Source organism: Zosterops lateralis, assembly GCF_965231275.1.
Source record: "Zosterops lateralis genome assembly, chromosome: 15".
NCBI classification, from domain to species: domain Eukaryota; kingdom Metazoa; phylum Chordata; class Aves; order Passeriformes; family Zosteropidae; genus Zosterops; species Zosterops lateralis.
In genome coordinates this window covers 5,922,984-5,942,864 of record NC_139775.1, presented here as the reverse complement: position 1 = coordinate 5,942,864, position 19,881 = coordinate 5,922,984, and the positions used below count along the sequence as shown (strand labels likewise).

General features: G+C 44.5%; 1 protein-coding gene across 1 annotated transcript in view; it reads left to right on the top strand.

The window, feature by feature from the left end:
• The first annotated feature begins 1,814 nt into the window (after window positions 1-1,814).
• Window positions 1,815-19,881, top strand: part of POLR3E (RNA polymerase III subunit E) — a 30,384-nt gene continuing 12,317 nt past the window's right edge. The window contains exons 1-17 of the mRNA XM_083872432.1: window positions 1,815-1,908; window positions 5,821-5,902; window positions 6,992-7,042; window positions 7,738-7,815; window positions 9,318-9,433; window positions 9,731-9,813; window positions 10,543-10,650; window positions 11,096-11,145; window positions 11,442-11,561; window positions 12,121-12,206; window positions 13,208-13,252; window positions 13,331-13,422; window positions 14,123-14,243; window positions 15,852-15,933; window positions 18,148-18,207; window positions 19,150-19,307; window positions 19,594-19,658. Of these exons, the coding sequence (XP_083728558.1) occupies window positions 5,867-5,902; window positions 6,992-7,042; window positions 7,738-7,815; window positions 9,318-9,433; window positions 9,731-9,813; window positions 10,543-10,650; window positions 11,096-11,145; window positions 11,442-11,561; window positions 12,121-12,206; window positions 13,208-13,252; window positions 13,331-13,422; window positions 14,123-14,243; window positions 15,852-15,933; window positions 18,148-18,207; window positions 19,150-19,307; window positions 19,594-19,658 (1,351 nt within the window). The 5' untranslated portion in view covers window positions 1,815-1,908; window positions 5,821-5,866. The remainder of the gene's footprint in view (window positions 1,909-5,820; window positions 5,903-6,991; window positions 7,043-7,737; window positions 7,816-9,317; window positions 9,434-9,730; window positions 9,814-10,542; window positions 10,651-11,095; window positions 11,146-11,441; window positions 11,562-12,120; window positions 12,207-13,207; window positions 13,253-13,330; window positions 13,423-14,122; window positions 14,244-15,851; window positions 15,934-18,147; window positions 18,208-19,149; window positions 19,308-19,593; window positions 19,659-19,881) is intronic.

Here is a 19,881-nt window from a genome sequence, read left to right as displayed (position 1 = left end):
ATGTTGCACAGGTGAAATGAAAAAACCGGTGGCCCAACTGCCCCCTCCAAGGGACAGTCTGTGCTCTTACCCCCTGTCTGTGTCACACATGGCTGATGTGGATAAATCTCGGGTATACAAGCTTCCTTTGGGGCTCAGAAGTGTCTCTGTGGCCAGGCAAAGAAGCATTTCAGGGACAAAGGCTGAGCTCAGCTGTGACAAGGGAGAAAAGCGCTTTTCAGGAGGATATTGGTACCTTGCACTGCCTGGGCAAAAGGACCTGTGGGAGTGAGCAGCCCACACAGTAAGGAACAATTTGTATTGAGTAGTCTGTGCAGACTCCTGCACGCACGCACATGCTGGGAGACTGCTAAAACTGACTCTTGGCCTAAACTTTTTTGCCTGAGCGGGTTAGAGGTGATATGCTGTGTGAAGCCAATTCAGGTCTGCCAGCTTCTCTCTTCCCTGAATCTCTCCTGCTGCTCTGCAGTCAGCTCCCTCTGTTCTTAAAAAACCCCACATTCTGAAAAGGCACTGAACTGAGGGTGTGAAACTGCAGCAGCACTGGAGGGGTTCATTCATGCTTACATGTGTCTGCTGTTATTCCTCAGTACTTGTAGGCAGTGAATGAAATTTTTAGCAAGACTGCAATGCTGCAGCTTCTCACAATGAGGGTGGTGAAAGGCTGGCACAGGTTGCCTCGAGGGCTGGTGGGTATCTTATCCCTGTAAACATTCAAGCTCGGGTTGGATAGAGCTCTGAGCTGCCTGATCTGGTTGAAGACGTCCCTGCTCACTGCAGGCTGGACTATCAGACGTTTTTTAGACACTTCCACCCCAACCAAAGCATTCCTTGATTTCACATTCAGCAGCTCCCTGGAAACAGAGCTGGTACCCCCGGCTGCTGTAGGGACAGGCTGTGGGAGGTGCCAAGGGAAAGGGTTGAATGATGCTGTCAGCAGGGCTCCAGCAGGTTTATTTTCTCTATCCTATTTAAGTGAACTGCCAAAAGGACAGAATTAAATCAAGCTGCATTATGGCTTTGTGGCCTTACTCTAGAGAAGCTGGAATTTTTCTCCAAATACAATCTTTCAGTTGTAATTAAGTGGTGAAAATAATATTAATTCTTTAAGAAAACTTACCAGACTTAGAGGCCAGAGACTGTCAGGGGCACGTTCATGGAGCACCAGCAGCTGAAGTGTGCTGCTTTGCACAAGTGTGCTGAGTACTGCTGGCTTGGTCCCTCAGCTGTGAGCAAACGAACAACCCTCCAGCCATAAACTGCAGACTTTTGACTTTGCAAATTCAATGAGTTTGGTTTTGCAACGTAAAATTAAAATTTTAGAACATTTTTTAGGCTTTCAGAGGGGATGCCCGGGCGATGCCACACGCAGGCGGCTGTTCTGCCCCCGTGGCATTCACGTGGCAGCGGGCGCGGCGGGCTCGGCCACAGCGGCTCCTGCCCTGGGTGCATCGCAGCTCCAAGTGCCGCTGCTTGGGAACAGGCTGAAAAGGACCTCCCCCCGCATTTTATTTTTCGGGTAGAGGGGGTGTGCGGGCAGAGCGGTTGCCGAAGAATGAAGTGTGTAAGGAAGAGGGGGAACATCTGGTCTGGAGTAAAGGCATCGCTGAAGGACGGGGGTGTCGTGTGGTAGCGTGGCCGAGCGGTCTAAGGCGCTGGATTAAGGCTCCAGTCTCTTCGGGGGCGTGGGTTCGAATCCCACCGCTGCCAGTAGCATTTTTTTGCACCTCGGGCCGGCGCCATCCCCCCCTGGCGGCGGCGGCGGCGGCCGGAGAGCATTGTGGGTAGGAGGAGGCGCCGCGTCCCCACGTGCCGGCCCGGGGCCACCAACATGGCGGCTGCCTGACCGCGGCCCCGCCGCCGCCGACACGGGAGCGGGGAGCGCCGCCGCCGCCGGGCCGCGCACAGGTACCACGGGCCGCGCTGCTTTTGCACCTCCCGGGGCCGCCCCGTCTCGGAGACCCTGCCGGCGGGGGTGGGGAAGGAGCGCGGCCTGGGCCGGGGTGGGCTCTGCCCATCCGGGGAGGGCGGCGGAGCTGAGGCGGCCAGGACTCGATACCGCGGGGCCGCAGTGCCCTGAGGGGACCCGGCACGGCCCGGGGCGCCTGAGGCCGGGCGGGGGGCGGCCGCGGCCCCTCGGCTCCCGCAGCAGCAGCGAGGGGCGCCCGCCGGTCCTCCGGGGGCTCTGAGCGCGGCCCCCCGGTCCTGCCGAGGCCCGCATCCCGCACCTTCCGCCAGGGAAGGACTCGGCGCACCCGCCCCGAGGTGCAGCGGCTGCCCCTGCCCGGCACCGGCTCCGCGGGGCCGCAGCCCGGCCCGGCCCGGCCCGGCCGCCCTCCCGGGGGAATCCGCTCCGTGCCCGCCGTCGGGGCGGGTCGGGCGGCCCGCTGTGCCCGGAGCTGTGTCGGGAGAGGAGCCGCGGCCGTGGGGAGCGCTGCCGGCGGGGAGGGAGCACGGGACGGGCACTGCCACCTGCCCCAGAGTGTCACACCGCGGGGGGAATGTCCCCTGCCCCTGCCGCACGGGCCTGGCGCGTCCTGCGCTGCACGCGTGTCCAGGTGCTAAAGAAAGGTTCATGCCTGATGCAGGTTCATGCTTGATGCATAATCTGTTAAACCCCAAAGGTTTGCTCCGGTGACATCACCTCCAGAGACAGGTCCCGGTGCAGAGGAGCCCTCTTGGGTCCACTGCCAGGAGATGACTGTGCAAAGCTGCTGCAGACGTGGAGAAAATTAAGCAAGTAATTGGGTCAAAATGATAATTATCATAGATGTATGGAAGGTACTTCAGCTTCTTTTTGCAGCTTCCATTTTACTGTGTGCCATGGGCCACCCTGAGCCAGAGGGTGGCTCAGAGCCCCTTCCAGAGGAGCCTGGGTGCCAGAGTTACTTGTGGTAGTCATTCAGGAGATGGCACTTCTCCCACGGTGCTGTTTCAGCATTTATACTTTCAGGCACTGATCCAGCAGGAATTCTTGGCCTTTCCTTTGGATTGTATGATTATATGAAGAATATTTCAGGTTTCAGTGTTAGCACTTTGGGTGTCCGTTATTACTGACAAAGGTAAAAATGAAATACTGGAGCATTTCTTGCAGGCCTGACTAAAAGTCTGTGTCAAATGATGTGCAGGTTTGCAATTTACCTTCTTAGAGTTACATTTAAGTCTCTGGTAGGAAAATAAAATTCAGTCTCTAATACTCAAATGCCCTTCTAAGCTCAGAGTGAGATGCAGGATTCAGTTGCTTCATCACTGATTTTTACAGTTCTTTAACCACATTTTTCTTCATTGGTTCTACATTGACAGTGTTATGGGCAGCTAATGAGCAGTTTCATGGATTGGTCCTTGCATTGGTCACTTTGCAGGAGAAATGAGAAGATTTGTATCTCTTGCCCTCCTGTGAGCTAATAACTCAAGCTAATAACACACATTATACTTTGATTTGAATCTCAAAGGAAAGTCCCTCTTAAAAGAAAACAGTTCTATCAAAAGAATTTTGAACCTGCTGACCATGTTTGCTGTCTCCTAATGTTTGACTCCATTCTGTAGCTCTTGTAGTATCATACATATATGTATATGAGAAATGTGGCAATTGACACCACTCTATGTATGTATCAGAGATAGGATTGTGTCTGCATGCCTTCATTCTGATTCAGAGGATTTCTTCCAGTTGCATGAGTATTACAAGTTGTGCTGGGACACACTGCTTCCTATTTATAGATGTGTCAGTCTCACTTTCCAGTAAAAGGATCTGCAGTCATGCTTTGTCTTCACAGGACTAAGAAAAAAATGTAGTTTCTGTAATCCAGCATTTCCTCTGAGTAGTGACAGGTGGATTCACAGAGAAATTTAGTGTATAATTGCATAAGCAGTGTTTAGTGAGAGACCAGAGACCACGACCTTCAGGTTAAGTTTCTCTGTCTCTCCTCAGCCCAGAGAATCCTAATTTCTCTTCTAAAAGATGAAATAACTTCCTCAGAAGAGAGTGAAGATGCCTAGCAAATACTTGTCTTGCAGGCTGTCAGGAAGGGCAGGGTGGCTCCCGCTTCTTTCAGGGATATGAGGAAGGAGGGTTTGGACCCACCTTTGGGGTGTTACTCCATGTCCTCACACATCCTGGGGATCCTCCCGCCATCAGCTCTGTGCCGAGGGCAAACTGCAGTTGTTCCATGTCTGCAGAGCTGTCAGGTGTTGGGCCACCCAGGGACACGAGCAGGGAAAGCAGAAATGGAACTGACAAACCTCATTTCTTTAAAACATATTTGTGTGTATTTCTGGGAAGAACTGGGTGCCTAATCACAGAAAACACTGATATCAGTCAGATAGTCAGGGTTTTGCTCACAGCCCAGCCTGTGGTTAAGGTACTGGCTTTTTGCTGTGAAGGTGTTTTGCATTTCTACAAAATTATTTCAGATAGGAATCTGAAATACTAATACATAAATTTTCAAATACATACATATGGTACAAAGACCCTGGGATACGCTGGTGTATAAAGAAATGGAAAATGCCAGCTCAGTACCAGGAGGGACACTTTTTTGGTAGCAGAGTCTGTAAGTGAAAAATATGGCATTATATTTCTAGGTGGAAAGGTAGAAACACTAAGCCTGAATGGATGTTAATAATGCTTGTATCTAGCATGTCTAGCCTCTCTGAAAAATTTCTTAGATAACTGTATGTACATTAATGTAATATTTGAGAAGCCTCTATGTCAGCTGAAATATGCTGAGCTGCCTAAATTGTGTGGTGGCTTGAGTATTTGAAAAAAATGCCATTGTTTAGATGTAACATGGATGCAGGGTTTCTTCTTTCCCAGCTGCTTGGCTCCCAGCTGATCCTGGATGCTGCTTGTTTCTTTTCCTCCATAGGAGGTCCTTGCAAAGAAGCAAGTTGTCCTCACGGAGTAAGGACAACGAGGGAGAGTTCCTGAGCACAGATCTTGTTTCTTTGCCTGATCATCTTTGTTGCTAAAACTTTCCATGGTCAGTTTATGAGAGGTCTTATTTTTTTATGCCTATCTTGACCAATATTGGCTGATTAACAGTGTCTTGACATTGTTGCAGTGGCATCCAAAATAATTTGTAAATCCTTTTGTTTGATTTCAGCAGGGAAAAACTATTGTTGCTTTAGCTGAGAGATCATTTTTTATTCAGAGGTCTGAACCAGGCACGACACTGACTCCAGCACTGGATTGAACATAATGAACTTTTGTTCCAGAGTATCCAGTCCTCAGTTAATATCAGACTCTTATTTTCATTGGAGTTGGTGTAGTTACAAAGAAAAAATCTATCTGCTGTCCTGCTGGTTTCAGAGGACTCCAGGAAAGGCTGAGCAGGGTGTTCTGGAGCTCTCATTTAGCAGTTCAGTCTGAAGACTGGCAGGTGAGGGACAAGGCTGCAGCTTGTCAGGGAGATGAAATCAAAGTCAGGGTATTCCCAGGCTGGAATATCCAAGAGAGTGACCCTGCAGGGCCAGTTGTGGCTGGAAAACAGCTGCTACCTGTGTGTTACTGTTACCCAGTATGCAAGTGCAATGGCTGTCTGTCTCCGTAGGGCACTGGTTCAGGGCTTTATTAATAACTACAGCTTCCACAGGAGTTACAGCAGTTTACCTATTTTTGAAACATTTGCTCATCTCTATAATTTTACGGCCTTCAGTCAAGATTGTTGAGTATCAGTGACCTATTCATGCAAACATATTCCTTCAAAATACAGACTAAACAGATGATCACAGAAATGAACCAAGGTAACTTGAACAATACTCTAGGATGCATGTGGTATGTGACACAGAAGAAATGATTCATAGGACATTCCTGTTTTCTTTCAGGTTGTGCCAAGGAATAAGCCAAGAAAAAGCTTTCTTTTATCCTAGCATGGCAAATGAAGAAGATGATCCAATTATACAAGAGGTAAAAGTGCATGCTGGCAACAGTGATTGTACATGAGAATTTTTTATTATTTTTATTACTACAATTCCCAGTGTTCCTACGTTGCTGAAACAATGTGTCATCAACGTCAGAGGTTGTCTTATAACCAATGGCTGGGGCTGTACAAAGAATTATGTTGTGTGGGCCAAGTATATGGCTCATAGTATCTGTTTTGTCAGAACAGTCTTGTCCGTGTTGGCAGATGCAGCTCAGGTTTTTCACCCTTTGTAATCTGTCTGTGGCAGAAGAGAAGGTGGGGAATTTGTTTTTACCACTGTGTGCTTCCAGTGAATTCCATTGGATGTCTCTGGGAGCTGAAAAAATTGGAATGACTTCCATGAGTTAATATCTGTTAAACATGAATCTACAGTGCCCACGCCTTCTGCTGAAGTAAGGAGTTGTGTTCTGAGTCTGGACTTCTTTAAAGGACTGCTGTGTCCCAAGTGTCTTGTCACTTGATACCTGAGTTTACATACCAGAAGCACAAGGAAGGGAAGTCCATAAAAGCCATGAGAAAAGGAGTGGCAATTGTCAGGAGTGTATCTGAAATTGCAGCTTCCATATGTCTTATTCATGAAACATCTGTGCGTTTTCAGTTCTGATTCAAGGCCAAATTCAAGCATTGAACCAGCTTGAGGATGTGGGTGTCTCTTGACTAGTTTAGAAAGATTTTGGGCCAAAATACCAATAATGAACTTACCTTTCAATTGTGCTGCCAAACTGAGAACTTCCTCCTTTTTCTATAATTATGATAACAGATTTGCTTCAGATCTTTGGAGGAAAAAATTCCTCTTTGACATTTGTTTGCCAAGTTTCCTTAGAGAGGAAAAACACAGCTAGAGCCACTATCTGCTGCCTCTTTGTAGTGGGATTTTTAGATATGTTTTTTAAAAAGGCCAACTGCAGAATTTCATGTCAAAGTCAGCAGAGAGAAAACTTTTGACAGGAGAGTCACAAATCTGTTTTATATTAGTTTATAATGTAAAGCTAATGTTGTCAATATTTGAGCTCTAAGGGTTATAGTTTTATTACAGTTGGCATCTGATGAAAGTTACTTGTTTTGCTTTTTAGATTGACGTGTTCCTGGCCAGAAGTCTACTGGAGAAGCTCTATCTGTTTCAGGTATTTCAGTTAACTTTTATGCAGTCATGGTTTGTTTAAAATAAATGCAAAGAGCTTAACTTAATGCTTCAGTCTGCCAAGGTCTTGGATAAGAGAGAACCTGTTTGGGTCTTAGTTTGGAGGCAGGAGTGAGGCTGGTTGGTGATGTGGGTGTGCTGGAGACCTGGCAGCTTTAGCAGGATGCTGCTGTGGCTGGGAGATTTCACTGGGATACCACACTGTCCTCTCAGCATTCCCAGAGGGCTCTGTGTGGCTAAATCTGGGTCTGCTCTTCTGATCAGCAGCATGTGGCCTGTACTTTCTAAGCTAACATTTACTTCTATAAACCCACAGATAGTTTAGTTCTAATAACTCTACAGAGAGTTAATGCTGAGGGATAAGGTTCTCTTTTTTTGCTGGACTAATCTGTGGGACTGTTTTCCTGTGTTACAGGTTATTGTGGTGTGTTGAGGGGCAGGAAGGGGGTTGAGAAGTGACAAAAGCAGAGGGCTGGGAGGAAAACAACAGACTTTCTAGGTCATGCTCCTAAATCCTCTGATGACTCACAAATCAGTCAATTAATGTCTTTTTTTGGTGTCTTGTCTCTGAGATCTGGCAAGTGGATCTGCATGTGAGGGGACAGGGGAAACTGAGTTAATTTCTGTGAAATTCTTGGATCTTTAAAAGAGGGGTGTATGAAATGATTTGTTTTCCAGTATCCCATTCGTCCAGCTTCCATGACCTACGATGATGTTACACATTTATCAGCGAAGATAAAACCAAAGCAGCAAAAGGTTGGTCGTTGTTTGAGTCCAGTCTGTAAAAGTCTGTAAAAAATGATGTGCAGAATGTACCTAAGAAAAACACATTGTGCTGTTAAGGTGTTCTAACCCTGCAGCTACTTGCAGGACCAGATCTCTGTGCTTGAAGGTATGAAGACATTTTTATTGTGTCTGTAAGGTAGAGTTTAGAATAAAAGTAATTTACAAATCATGGTGGGAAAGACACTATTTTAATATAAAACAGAATCACTCAGAGAAACGTAGTAACTAATGCTGAATCAGTCTGTGGATATTGTGTGTGTGGAAAGAGCTTGAATGATAAGGTCTTTACAGTATTCAGAGAAGGATTGAAAAAGGATTGAGCCTTGGAGCCATCCTCTGTCTTTCAGTGTCAGTGCAAGTCTTGATTTCTGTCTTGCCTGGCAGTGAATCATCAGGAGTCCTTTTGAAATCACTGGGACAGTACAGGTAAAGTGTAGCCAAAGCCAGAGTCATCACATTGCATGCAAATGTATCCCAGAAGTCTAGCTATTATTTTACAATGTCTTATTTTAAAAGTGCAGCAGTAGATGTCTATGTTACTAGAATTTGCTTCTGGGGAATGGTTAAGGGAAGTGCTTCAGTGAACTTTGGAGTTAGAATGCACGTTGTGTTCATGAAGTCTTTTATTAAATTCAGCAAACATTTGCCCTGTAAGCCCTGTGCAAACCTTTGTAAATATGCTGTCTCATCCAGGGACTTGAAACTAGTTCACTTTATGAATAACATAAAGGGAAAGAAAAAACAAGACGGTAGCTGTGATGCACAATTTTATATTAATCTTTGACACACCCTGAAGAAGAATATGTGCTGTATTGTCATACTATATAAATAGAAATATTATGTAGAAGAATGCTTATTTTTGGACATTTGCCTGAAATTTAAAGTTGAAGTGGCGGGGAATAGTTCTTGTAACTAGAGATTTGGAGCTTGTTACAGTGCTCTGAACAAGTGAAAGTTAGTGCTAAATGCTGCAGTCTTCAATTAGCAGAATCCAGGCCTTTGCCTCTAAAGAGGACACAGTTAGTTTGTATTCCTGTAGCCAAACTAGAAGGAAATTCATCTTAGGAGAGATTCTGAATGGTCCCTCAGTGATGGGGAGGCTTGAAGGAGGTTGCTTGTGCACCTGATCTATTCTGATAAGTAAATTAGACTGATAATGTCATGGAAGAAATCCAGCAAAATGGATGTGTATTTCAGGGCTGCCTAAAGAACTCTGCTTTTTCTGATCCCATTCATGTACATGGGAGTTTATGTATCTTCAGCTTGTTGTTTAAATGATCTCACTGTACCAAACCCATCCATGTACTGTTCAACTCTGTGTGAGATTTGCCCTGTGGATTTGAATGATGCTGCTTATGTAGTTAAATTTGCTGTAAACCTGTGGAAATGTTTGAAAGTGTGGGGTTGAGTTTTAATTGATATGTTTGGGGTTGTGCCATGGTAATTAACTGTCTTTCCCTGATATTCTTTAGGTTGAACTGGAGATGGCCATTGATACTTTGAATCCTAACTACTGCCGCAGCAAGGGAGAGCAGATTGCCCTCAACGTGGATGGCACATGTACAGATGAAACAAGCACCTATTCCTCGTAAGTGTCCTCTTTGCCTTCCTTTCCTTTTTGGGGTGAGCACAGATATCTGTGTGTCCACCAGTGGCTGTACAGTTATGGGGGCTGCTTTGGACACTGTTCTGTATCAAGTATTCTTAAGAGTAACCTACATTTTTGGGGGGGTGTCATGAATTCAGATTTGCCGAGAGAAGTGATGGATATTTGTCTGGTGCAGTTGTTGAGAGTCAGTTTTAAAAATTGGTGCTTTCAGACTTTTGGCAACTGCATGCCACATTGCCTGTGGAATGCCATCTCACTGCCCTCCTCTGTCTGCAGGAAGCTGATGGACAAGCAAACTTTCTCCTCTTCCCAAGCTGCCAGTAATGTTTCCCGCTATGCAGCTGCTGTTTATAAAAAAGGTAAGTTTCTTTTACTTAACCCTCACATCAGTGAAACATACTCATTTCAGTGTTAAGATAAGGCCTGTTTGATCTTTTTTTTTTTGTCATAGGTTTTAATCGACTGATGGGTCTTTAAAGAGAGGAAAATTTTCCCTTATCAATGTCCCAAGAGTCCTTGAGTAGGTCTAGCAAAATTGTAAATATTGTGTAAGAGCACCCTGGGTTTGTAGATGCCTGCAGAATCTTAACAGTTCATGGTGGACTGAAATAATATACACTTGTAGCATGAAATTACCAATTTTATTTATATTGCTTTCTTAATCTAATTTTGTCTGTCTTATTTTCCTGTTCAGCACTTTTTGTCCCTCTCTTGACTGCCCAGGCCATCAGAGAGTTTTGGTCTGATCATCATTTGAGATGGCAATATGTAGATTGTTTTCAGTGATGACTATTTTACTAGGGGTCTTCTGGACTATGGGTCAGGCCTGTGCCAGAATGTGGCTCCTCTACAAGTTCTGGTTTCAACACAAAAGGCAAAATAACAGAAACAGGTCTTGGTCTTTCATATTCCCTTGCAATCCTGAGCACTGAATGAATTTTTCACTTCAATCTGTTTTTACATTTTGCTGTATTAAATATTTATGCTCAATTGAAGCTGTGGCTTTGCAGAGACAGGGAGATAATGAAAAGTTGTGTCCTTGTGCAGTGGAAAAAATCAGTTTTACCAGCATTAATTCTCTTTCTCAGGTGAGCTTCACTTGACTCCACTACACGGAATTCTTCAGCTGAGGCCAAGCTTCACCTACTTGGACAAGGCTGATGCAAAACACCGAGAAAGAGAAGCTGCTAATGAAGGTAAATTCTCCACAATTATGTTTTCTTAGAGGATGTGAGATACAAGTTTTCTCTATAATGTGACTGACAAGAGTCATTCTGTTCTGAAGGTGTTTATTCTAACAGCAGAGTCATTATTAGGCCATTTCTCAGATTGTTTCACTGATTTTGGTTTTTTTTTTTACCTAAATGCTTTTATGAGCACAGTGTGGGAGATTGGCAAAGGGATGGGAAGTGCTGGGTGGTGACAAAAGGGGCTGTGTCACCACTGCCACTGGAAAAGTCATGGCCAGAGAGTATCCTATCACAGGAGCAGTGTGGTGCTGTCATACATGGCATAGCTTGGCAGGCTGGGATTGAACCCCTGCATGTGGAGTTCTCAGTGTGTTTTCTTCCTGCGCGGGCCCCCAGACTGCCTTTGGCTCTTTCACTGCAGTGCCATGTTTATTTTTGTGTTTTCTGGCAGGTGGTGATTCATCCCAGGATGAAGCTGAAGATGATGTTAAGCAAATTACTGTATGTCCACATTTTCCTTTTTATGCTGGCTCAGGCAACAGTTCACAAGAAAGCTTGACAATTCAGAGTGAAATGAAAGGACAGCAAAGCTCAGCTAGTCCTGCTGACTTGGGCTTGGGTGGGGGAGGCCAGTTGGACTCACCCTTGTTGCACAGGCATAAAGATGGCACGGAGAGCAAGGGGTGATTGATTGGAGCTAGGGCCCCTAGCTTGTTACTGATACACCAAATCAATAATGCAGATGGGTTTTTTCCAAGGGTTTTAGGGCTGTATTGAATGATGGCCAAATCTTCTAGGTCCGATTCTCCCGCCCTGAGACTGAACAAGCTCGGCAGCGACGTGTTCAGTCCTATGAGTTCCTGCAGAAGAGACAAGCAGAAGAGCACTGGGTTCACCTACATTATTATGGCTTGAAGGTAGGTGTGTGCTGGCTCCTGAGGAGGCTGCCTGGGCCTAAAGGCTCAGCCAGGTCCAAAACTGATTTTAGATCTGGGCCCATGAGAATCAGGAAATCATCAAAAGATAATGAAGAAGAGGAGGTCTGTAGGTTGAAACAGACCCTGCAGTGTTCTGTATCTCCTCTGCTGGATAATGCTTTGGGGTCTTCACACTTCAAAACTGAGAGCTGGACAAATATAAAGGGTGGGTCTGAGTGTAAGAATCACTTGGGTCTTGGGTTATAAACTGAACTTTGTGAAAGACTTGGGAAACCCATTCAGTCAGGTGTGAGAAATCCTGTTTGGCTGACTTGTGCATGTCTGTCAGGAGGTTTCAAAGGCATAGCAAGGGAGATGTTCCCATATCACATGAGTATCACACAAGGGAGTGAAAGCAAAACATCAGTTAGTGAGGTGGGATGCTTGAGTGGTATAATGATGACAGGGTGGTCATAGTTTGGAATGGGAAATCCAGCTCTCTGGCATTTTGTGTATTTTCAATATGTGATAATAACTCTGTTTTTTTCCCTATCTCCAGGATAGCCGTTCTGAACATGAGCGCCAGTATTTATTTAGTCAAGGTCATGGCCTTGCTGAAAACACAGAATTAATTAAATCTCCCAGGTAATGCTTTGGTGGTTTCCTACAGAAATGGCATTAATTAGTTGGAATTGTTTTCAGAATAATAAGCAGGTATATTCTTTAAAAATCTGCTCTTTGAAAATCCTATTCATGATAAAAGTCGAATTGTTAAAAAAAATACAGAAACAAACTAGCTTTCATCTTATTGATGAAATTGAGGTTGCTTTCTTTGTTTCCCTATACCCTTGAGATTAAAAACTCTTGTTTTTACTCAGGGTTGTAGCTTCTTGTACATTATCACAACCCTACATAATTTGGACTGTAAATACTGCGAAGAAAAATTAAAAACAGCTTCCAATTAATATAAATTAATACTCTGAAGCCAATAACTTCCATTGTTAGCAAATCTTCTAAAATTTCCCTTTGTGACTTGTGGGGACAACTGAAACTACTTGAAAGGTGTTAGTGTTTGTTTCTTGGTGACTGCAGCTCTACAGGAGCCTTCCATAATGCAGTCATTGCTTCCCTGTCCCCTGGGACAGCCATGGCCCAAGTAAGTGAAGTGGCCGAGTCTGGCTCTGGTTAATGGTGTGGGCATGTTTTTCTTAACATTTAACATCAGTAAATCAGTGATAGGTGTTCTGAAGAGTCTTTTGGATCCGATTCTTTCTCACAGACACTGGTAATTGCATGAGTGGGACAGAAATTTTGCTTTTTGCTGGCTTGATTCTCTCTGTGGGGTTTCACATGACCCTGCTGATGGCTGTGAGAGCACCTCTGTTTAATATATTTCCTTGTACAGCTCCTCTGTTTGGACCTTTGCTGTACAAAAGAAATGGGATTCTGACTCACTTCATACTCTCTCTTCGGGCACATGAGTGTCAGTAACTTTTACTAGTTCAGAAGAGATGGGAGTGGAAGGGAGAGCTCTTTTCAGGCTGATGTTGGTTTTGTAGATTCACACAAGCAGGTTTACTCTAAGTGAGAAACCTAGCAAGTCCCAAGAACAAGCATTTTAAAGAACGTGTTTCTTTTTCTTCTAGTGAATATTTAATGATGCTGATGCCTCCAAGCGTAGAGGAAGAGAAGTAAGTGTGCATAATGTTCAAAGTCCACATTGGCTGGATTCTTTTTTTCATGGGCTGAAAATCTTTGTTTATCTGCAGTGACAAACCGATGGCTCCAAGCAACGTGCTTTCTATGGCCCAGCTGAGAACTTTACCCCTTGCTGATCAGATCAAGATCCTGATGAAGAACGGTTTGTAGCATTTGTAATATGTTTGTGACTTCTAGTTGTCCCAGATAAGATGCCTTCCCCAGTATTACCAGTTCTGTCACCCCACCAGACGGTCTGTCTGGTTCTCTGAAGAATCTAAATCCCAAGCCTTTCCCAAAAAGGGCAGTGACAGCTGATCTGGCTGTTGATAACACTTGCCATCAGTCTACTCTTTGAAAAATTTCTAATTTGATGATAGCTTTCTGGATACACTTATTTCAGCAAGTATCTCCTGGAATGTGGGGTCTGAGCACCTATAGCCTGCACTTTGGCATTTTCTGGAAAGTTTTTAATGATACTTACTTCATCAGTGTCACCTTGGAATTTTATTTTGTCTCTTCAGGATTACTCTCTGATGAGAGCAAATCCTGAGGATTTTACCTCAGGAGCATCCCGCCTTATCAGGTAGCTCTGCTTACATATATTGCCAAAGGCATAGGTTGTTGAGGTTTTTTAAAATTATTTTATTAATACATTAATTTGTGACCAGTTCAGCCACTCGACTGTGCTACAACACTAGCAGATACTTTCAGAATGGATAATGCCTATAGCACGGGAGGGTAAAACTGAGTAAAACCAAGGCTTTATTTCTTTCCCCAAGATAAATCTTTGCCCGTGCACACGCTGACCCCTTGTTCCCGGGTGTGCAAGTGCCACCTGTGACTCTGTGTTTGCCTTGCAGTGAAGGTGATGCCGTTCGCCAACCTGCTGAGTCTGCTGGGCTCGGGCACGGACGCCACGGCCGTGCTGCGCTGCGTACAGCAGGTGGCTCTGCTGGTCCAGGGAAACTGGGTGGTGAAGAGGTACGGCCCGCCTTTGTCCCCGCGGGTTCCCTGCCCGGCTTTGTCCCCGCGGGTTCCCTGCCCGGCTTTGTCCCCGCGGGTTCCCTGCCCGGCTTTGTCCCTACTCCCTGCCCGGCACCACGGGGCTCCCTGCCCGCCCTCGCCGCCCCAAACACCCGCTGCTCTGCAAACCTTCCGTGTCGTGTTCTCTGCATCTCCCTGCTGTCAGCTGTTCCATACCCAGACTGTTGCTGTGAAAGGATAATGCCTCAGTACCGGTCCCAAGTGGGATTATGGCTGAGCAGCGATGTAATATGTGCTTGCATCTGAGTTATGGCAGGTTTTTGATGTCTGCACTCGTTCTTTTCTGAGAGAGCTGTTCTGAATTCTTCCAGAGATTAGCATCAAATAGAAACACAGAAAATTAAACCAATGTTAGCTGTAGTATTTCTTAGCAAAATTAAGTCCTGTAAGGATCTCTGTGCAGTCCCATTGCTGTTCATCAGTGGATGCTGCTATTGTCAGCTGAAAACTGCCCTCTAGAAGGCATTACTCAATAAATCAAGCCTGGGGGTACTGAGTTTACCACATGAATTAGAGTCTGTATTATCTTCCTCTTTATTAGGATAGAACATCCTATTGGGAATTGAAGTCTAAAATGCAGCATGGTTTTGTGGTTTTTTTTTTTTTTTTTTTTACCTGGGTGGAGCCCTACATGCTGGGATTTACAGTCTCTGGAATAGCTGTGTTAAGATGAATGGCATCAGCTGCCAGTCCAAGTGTGCCAGCAGGCTGTTTCAGCTATTGTGGTGCAGGCCTGTGTTAGCAATGTGACCAGCTTTTACAGCAACCGTGCTGTCCCTCCAGCTGTTACAGTAGAAAGCTGAGAGCAAGTTAAAAGACAGTATATTAGCATTCAGATTGTTCTTAGGTTATAAGTGATTCTTTGCTACTAATCTGAGGATAATGTGTGGATCTGTAGTGGATGGGGTGTTTGGGCACAGGGCAGCACACATCAGAGCTTTGAACAGAGTGAGGACCCATTTCTTTGGCCTGGGTGGGATCAAGATGGTGAACCTGAGTTGCTGTGGGGCTTTGGTGAGTTGGTAACACATGTCATCAGCTGGCTCTGCAAGCACACAAGGACAGAGAGTAATGTTGGTCTTGGGGCTGTTGGTTTGAGTATGGCATTTTGTAATATTGTTCTGTTAAACACTTGATTGCTGGGCAGGAAATAAAAAACTCTCTTGCCCATACATCAGCATTTTGGCTAAATGCTGCCTTCAAGGCTGCATACTAGGTTAGCCTAAGCACTTCTTAAGATCATTCTGGTCTTATTTACATGGATCCAAGGGAGGGTAGGCTTTGCAAGAACAAAGCAGAGCTTGTAGCTGTGTTGCACATGCCTGCATGCCACAAGGCTGTGCTTTGCTGGTCTAAGCCTTTCTGCACTAATGTAACTGCAATGGTGTAATTACACCAATATTAATGCCTTTAATGAAAACCATGCTTTGGATAAAGGTATAATTTAATTGCAGAACAGGGAGGGCATGTTTGTTATGTTAATCTTCACAATGTAATTTTTCTGGAGTACCTAGTTACTAATTTCTCTTCCTTTTTAATTAACAGTGATGTTCTCTACCCGAAAGATACTTCTAGTCCCCACAGTGGAGTTCCTGCAGAAGTGCTCTGTAGAGGGAGAGATTTTGTTGTAAGTATAAAAGTATTTGTTGCTTTTAAAGGAAAACACAGTCAAAGCTTGCCTGGGAGGCCACAGCATTGCAAAACTCTTCTGCTCTACTACAGTGAGGTGTTTCCTCCAAGGAAGTTGTTTGTGCTTTAATCCTGAGGGTGTTGTTACAAGTCTGCCATGGGAGTGTTGGTGTAGGCTGACATTGTGTTGGCTGGCAGGTTCAGATCATCTGTCATTAGCAGCATTCATCCCTTTCTAACACATGCTGTAGAGCACTATCACATTGCCCTCACAGTGTGGGGCTTGCAGAACAGTCAGCACTGGATAATGAAGTGCTTGTTTCTCCAGCTCTATTTCCATGGGCTCAGGACTGAGGGCTCAGGAGGGCAGTGTGGGTAAGCCTTGTGCTCCGTGAGCATTCACTGTTGATCTTTGAAAAAGACTTTATTCCCTAGGGCTGCTAATCAGTGAAAGGACTTTGTTCCCAGGCACCTTTTGTGAGCAGTAGCTGTACATGGAAGTTGAAATGAATACGGGTCTTGTAAACACACACATCACCACAGCAAAAAGGAACAATCTCTGCATTGTGTTTATTTTCATTAAAACCATGGAAAGAATTAAGTTACTAAGTGGTTCCTAGGTTCATAATCAGTTTATGGCTTCTGCCCCACCAGAGCAAATCTGATGAGTGCACAGCTCTCGTTTGTTTCAGTTAGACCTGACTGTTTGTGCAGAGGTTGTTCATGAGGTTTAGCTCTGAACAGGAGAATGCTTTGCAAGAGACCTTAAGGGTATTACAGTACTACTGTAAGATCAAACTGATGGTGATGGAAACGTGACTTTGCCTTATCTCTTGGTGTCTGCCCAGGACACTGCCCATATGGAGACCTGGATTCAGGTGTGACCCAGTGACATAAGTTTTTAGGACACAACAGATTAGGTGACACGTCGTGTGTAAAGTTCAGGGACCAGAATTATTATGCTCAGTAAAGTAAGGATACTGTTTTAGTATTTAGGATGAAAAGATACATTGTTTTCATTTGAATTATGTCAAATATACCTTCCATGAGAAATGGATCTCTGTTGATCTTAAAGGCAAATAGTTTGCTGATTAATACTACAGGAAGGAAAAAGTTAAAATGTTAGAAAATAGAAAGGATCAATATTTCTGGCTTTCAGACAAAGAGAAATGTCTGATTTTAAGACTCAGAAATAGTATGTTGTGCTGTATTGCATCTGTGGATAAAATGTGTTCTAGCTTAAAAAGTGAACTTTATTTCCCTAGATGTATTTGTGTGAAGGAATTAATAAGTTAAAAAAAAAATTTATGGACTTCTTGTGCTTTAAAACAGAAATGCCCTGTGCCCTAAAGTGAGTAGATTGGGTTTGTGTATTTGTGGGCAGAGAGAAGCTGAATAGGAGAGAAGGAAGTATGGATGATGTCATAGGGCAGGAAGAAATTGTCATGAGATTGTAATGAGATTTTGGATTCTTAACAACATTATTAATATACACAGAATAAAAGAGGCTGCAGCTTATTTAAATGGAGACAGGAAGAAATTAAAGGTCATTTTCAGGCAGTGTTCTGCCCAAGTCCTGTCACCTGCCCTCAGCAGTTGCCTCTCAGGATTTGGACCTCAGGAGCTGCTGTGCAGAGCACCTGGCTGTCCCCTACCTGGGGACAAGTGTGTGAGTGACAAGACATTTTGGCATAACTCTGAGTGACTGTGATGGGGATGCAGGAGGGGAGCAGGTACTCTGCAGGGGCTCTGCTGCTGAAGGGCAACAGTCATCAGCCTCCACAGGCCCCTATGTAAGAGTGCATAGGGAGTGTTTCTAGGCTGGTGATGAGGTATGTGAGAAGCTGAACCTCAGGTGTGACTTCTGGGGTCCCAGCATCCCTGCAGTGGTTTTGTTGGGGTTTTGTTTGTTTATTATTTTGAAAGTAAATGGAGTTCAAGTTCAAGAGATTGATTATAGCTTTTGTAGTCAGAGGTTTGCCAAGGCACACCATAGTCTCTCAAAGCTTTTGGTCCTGTGTTCATGGCTGTTTGAGGACAGAAAGAACCAGACAGTGTTTTTCCTCTAGCTGGCTGAGAATCACTTCTACGTTCTTGAAAGGAATGGCGCTTCTCTTTGTGGTAACACTGTTGAAAAAGGTCATTGCTATGACTTCAGTAAAGCCACTGCTACATGCAGTTATTAGGTTTTCCTCTTTTATTCCCTTCCTAGATGTGGAAATTCACACAGGACCGCTGGGTTGTGAGAAAAGAAGTAGCAGCAGTTACGAAGGTGAGTGGATTCCTTTTCTTCCTAAACCCAAAGGTGGTGATAAGTTGGCCAAATGCTGCTGGGTATTGTGTGGGTGTAGATAGTGGATGCTGCTGGAAGCCTTTCCTCTCACAGTGCCTGCTTTGCTCTCCATTTGGAAGGTATAGATAATACTCTTTCTAGAATAAAACATTCTGAGCAACTCCCACAAGTTTCCACAACTCCAAGATGGCCTTGTAGCTGAGCCACTGGAATGCATCTGTTCCTCTCTTGTGTTTCAGTGGGAAGCTGGGCACAGTTTAAATTGAACTGACTGAAGGTGCTTACACAGCCCACAGTAGCTGTATAAGCTCTGCTTTGTGTGTCTTAAGAGCAACTCTTCTGTTGGCATTTGCCAGTTACAATATTGAGTGAAAATTTGAAAGCAGCTCAGGCACCTGAACATTCTGATAAAAGTGGGAAACAAATGAGGAACATTAAGTCAAAACCCAAATTCTTTAAAATGCACTAAAATGATAAAACATGAGTCAGTTTATGCACAGACCATCTATTTTTGGAATGTAAAAACCAGTGCATAAAAGCTGGGCATGTGTAGGTGCAGCATGTCTGGCCTGCAGCTCTAAAATAAGATTAACATTGTAGAATATGCTTCTCTTCCCCATAGAGCCTTTTCATCTCAGTTTGGAAACTCCCTTTTCTTTGCAAAATATGCCATGAGCTATTTGACTCTGGGGTGATTAATCACCACTGCTCTCTGAAGTCCTGGGCTTTTAACAGTGTGTGAAAGTGCTGGTGCTGCAGAGCAGGATGAGTATCTCTGACTTAGCTGGGTGTGTGCCCACAGAGGTGCTTCCTATACACCAAATAAACCCAGCTCTCCTGTCTCATGCACAATGCTCATTGCTGCATCTGTCCTGTGTAAACTGACTTCCATGTTATTTATGCTTTTTCTTTTTCTTCTAGCTTTGCCCGGAAGATGTGAAAGACTTCCTAGAGCACATGTCTGTGGCAAGAATAAACAAAGGTTGGGAGTTCATGCTCCCTTACGATGAAGATTTTGTTAAGAAGCATCCAGATATAGTTCAGAGGCAGCAGATGCTGTGGATGGGCATTCAGGCCAAGTAAATAGTTTACTGTATTTTGGGGAATAAGCTAAAAGCAAAGAACTGTTTAGTACAAAGGTTCTGTTGACACTGATAGATAATCTGATCTGTATTGCCTCAGAGCTTCCCCCTCACAGTGCCCAGGCAGTGGTGTGGTGGGGAGTGTCACTGCATCACTCAAGTCATTCCTGGTTCTTGCCTCCCTGGAGAGATGGAATGTTCAAGCTAATGGCTAAAGGTGGCATAGCTGCATGCAGACATAACAACTGAAACTGTCCTGGTATATTGTGTCTTTGTCTTGCAGATTAGAAAAGGTCTATAATCTCTTAAAGGAGCACTTGACACCAAAGAAACAAGAGGCACAATCAGGTAAATGGAATTGTGCTTGGATCATGTTGAAGCACTTGCATGTATTCATCCACCCATCCATATTCCTGAGTAATGTTTTGGAGTTTCCCTCTGGTTTGGAATGTGGTGGAGAGACTGGTCTTGTTTAATATGTGGTTTAATGTCTTTTTGTTCTTACTATTTCCTCTGGAATATTTAAGACAGATCGGTCTGTACTAATGTCACTGAAGTTGGAGTGACACCA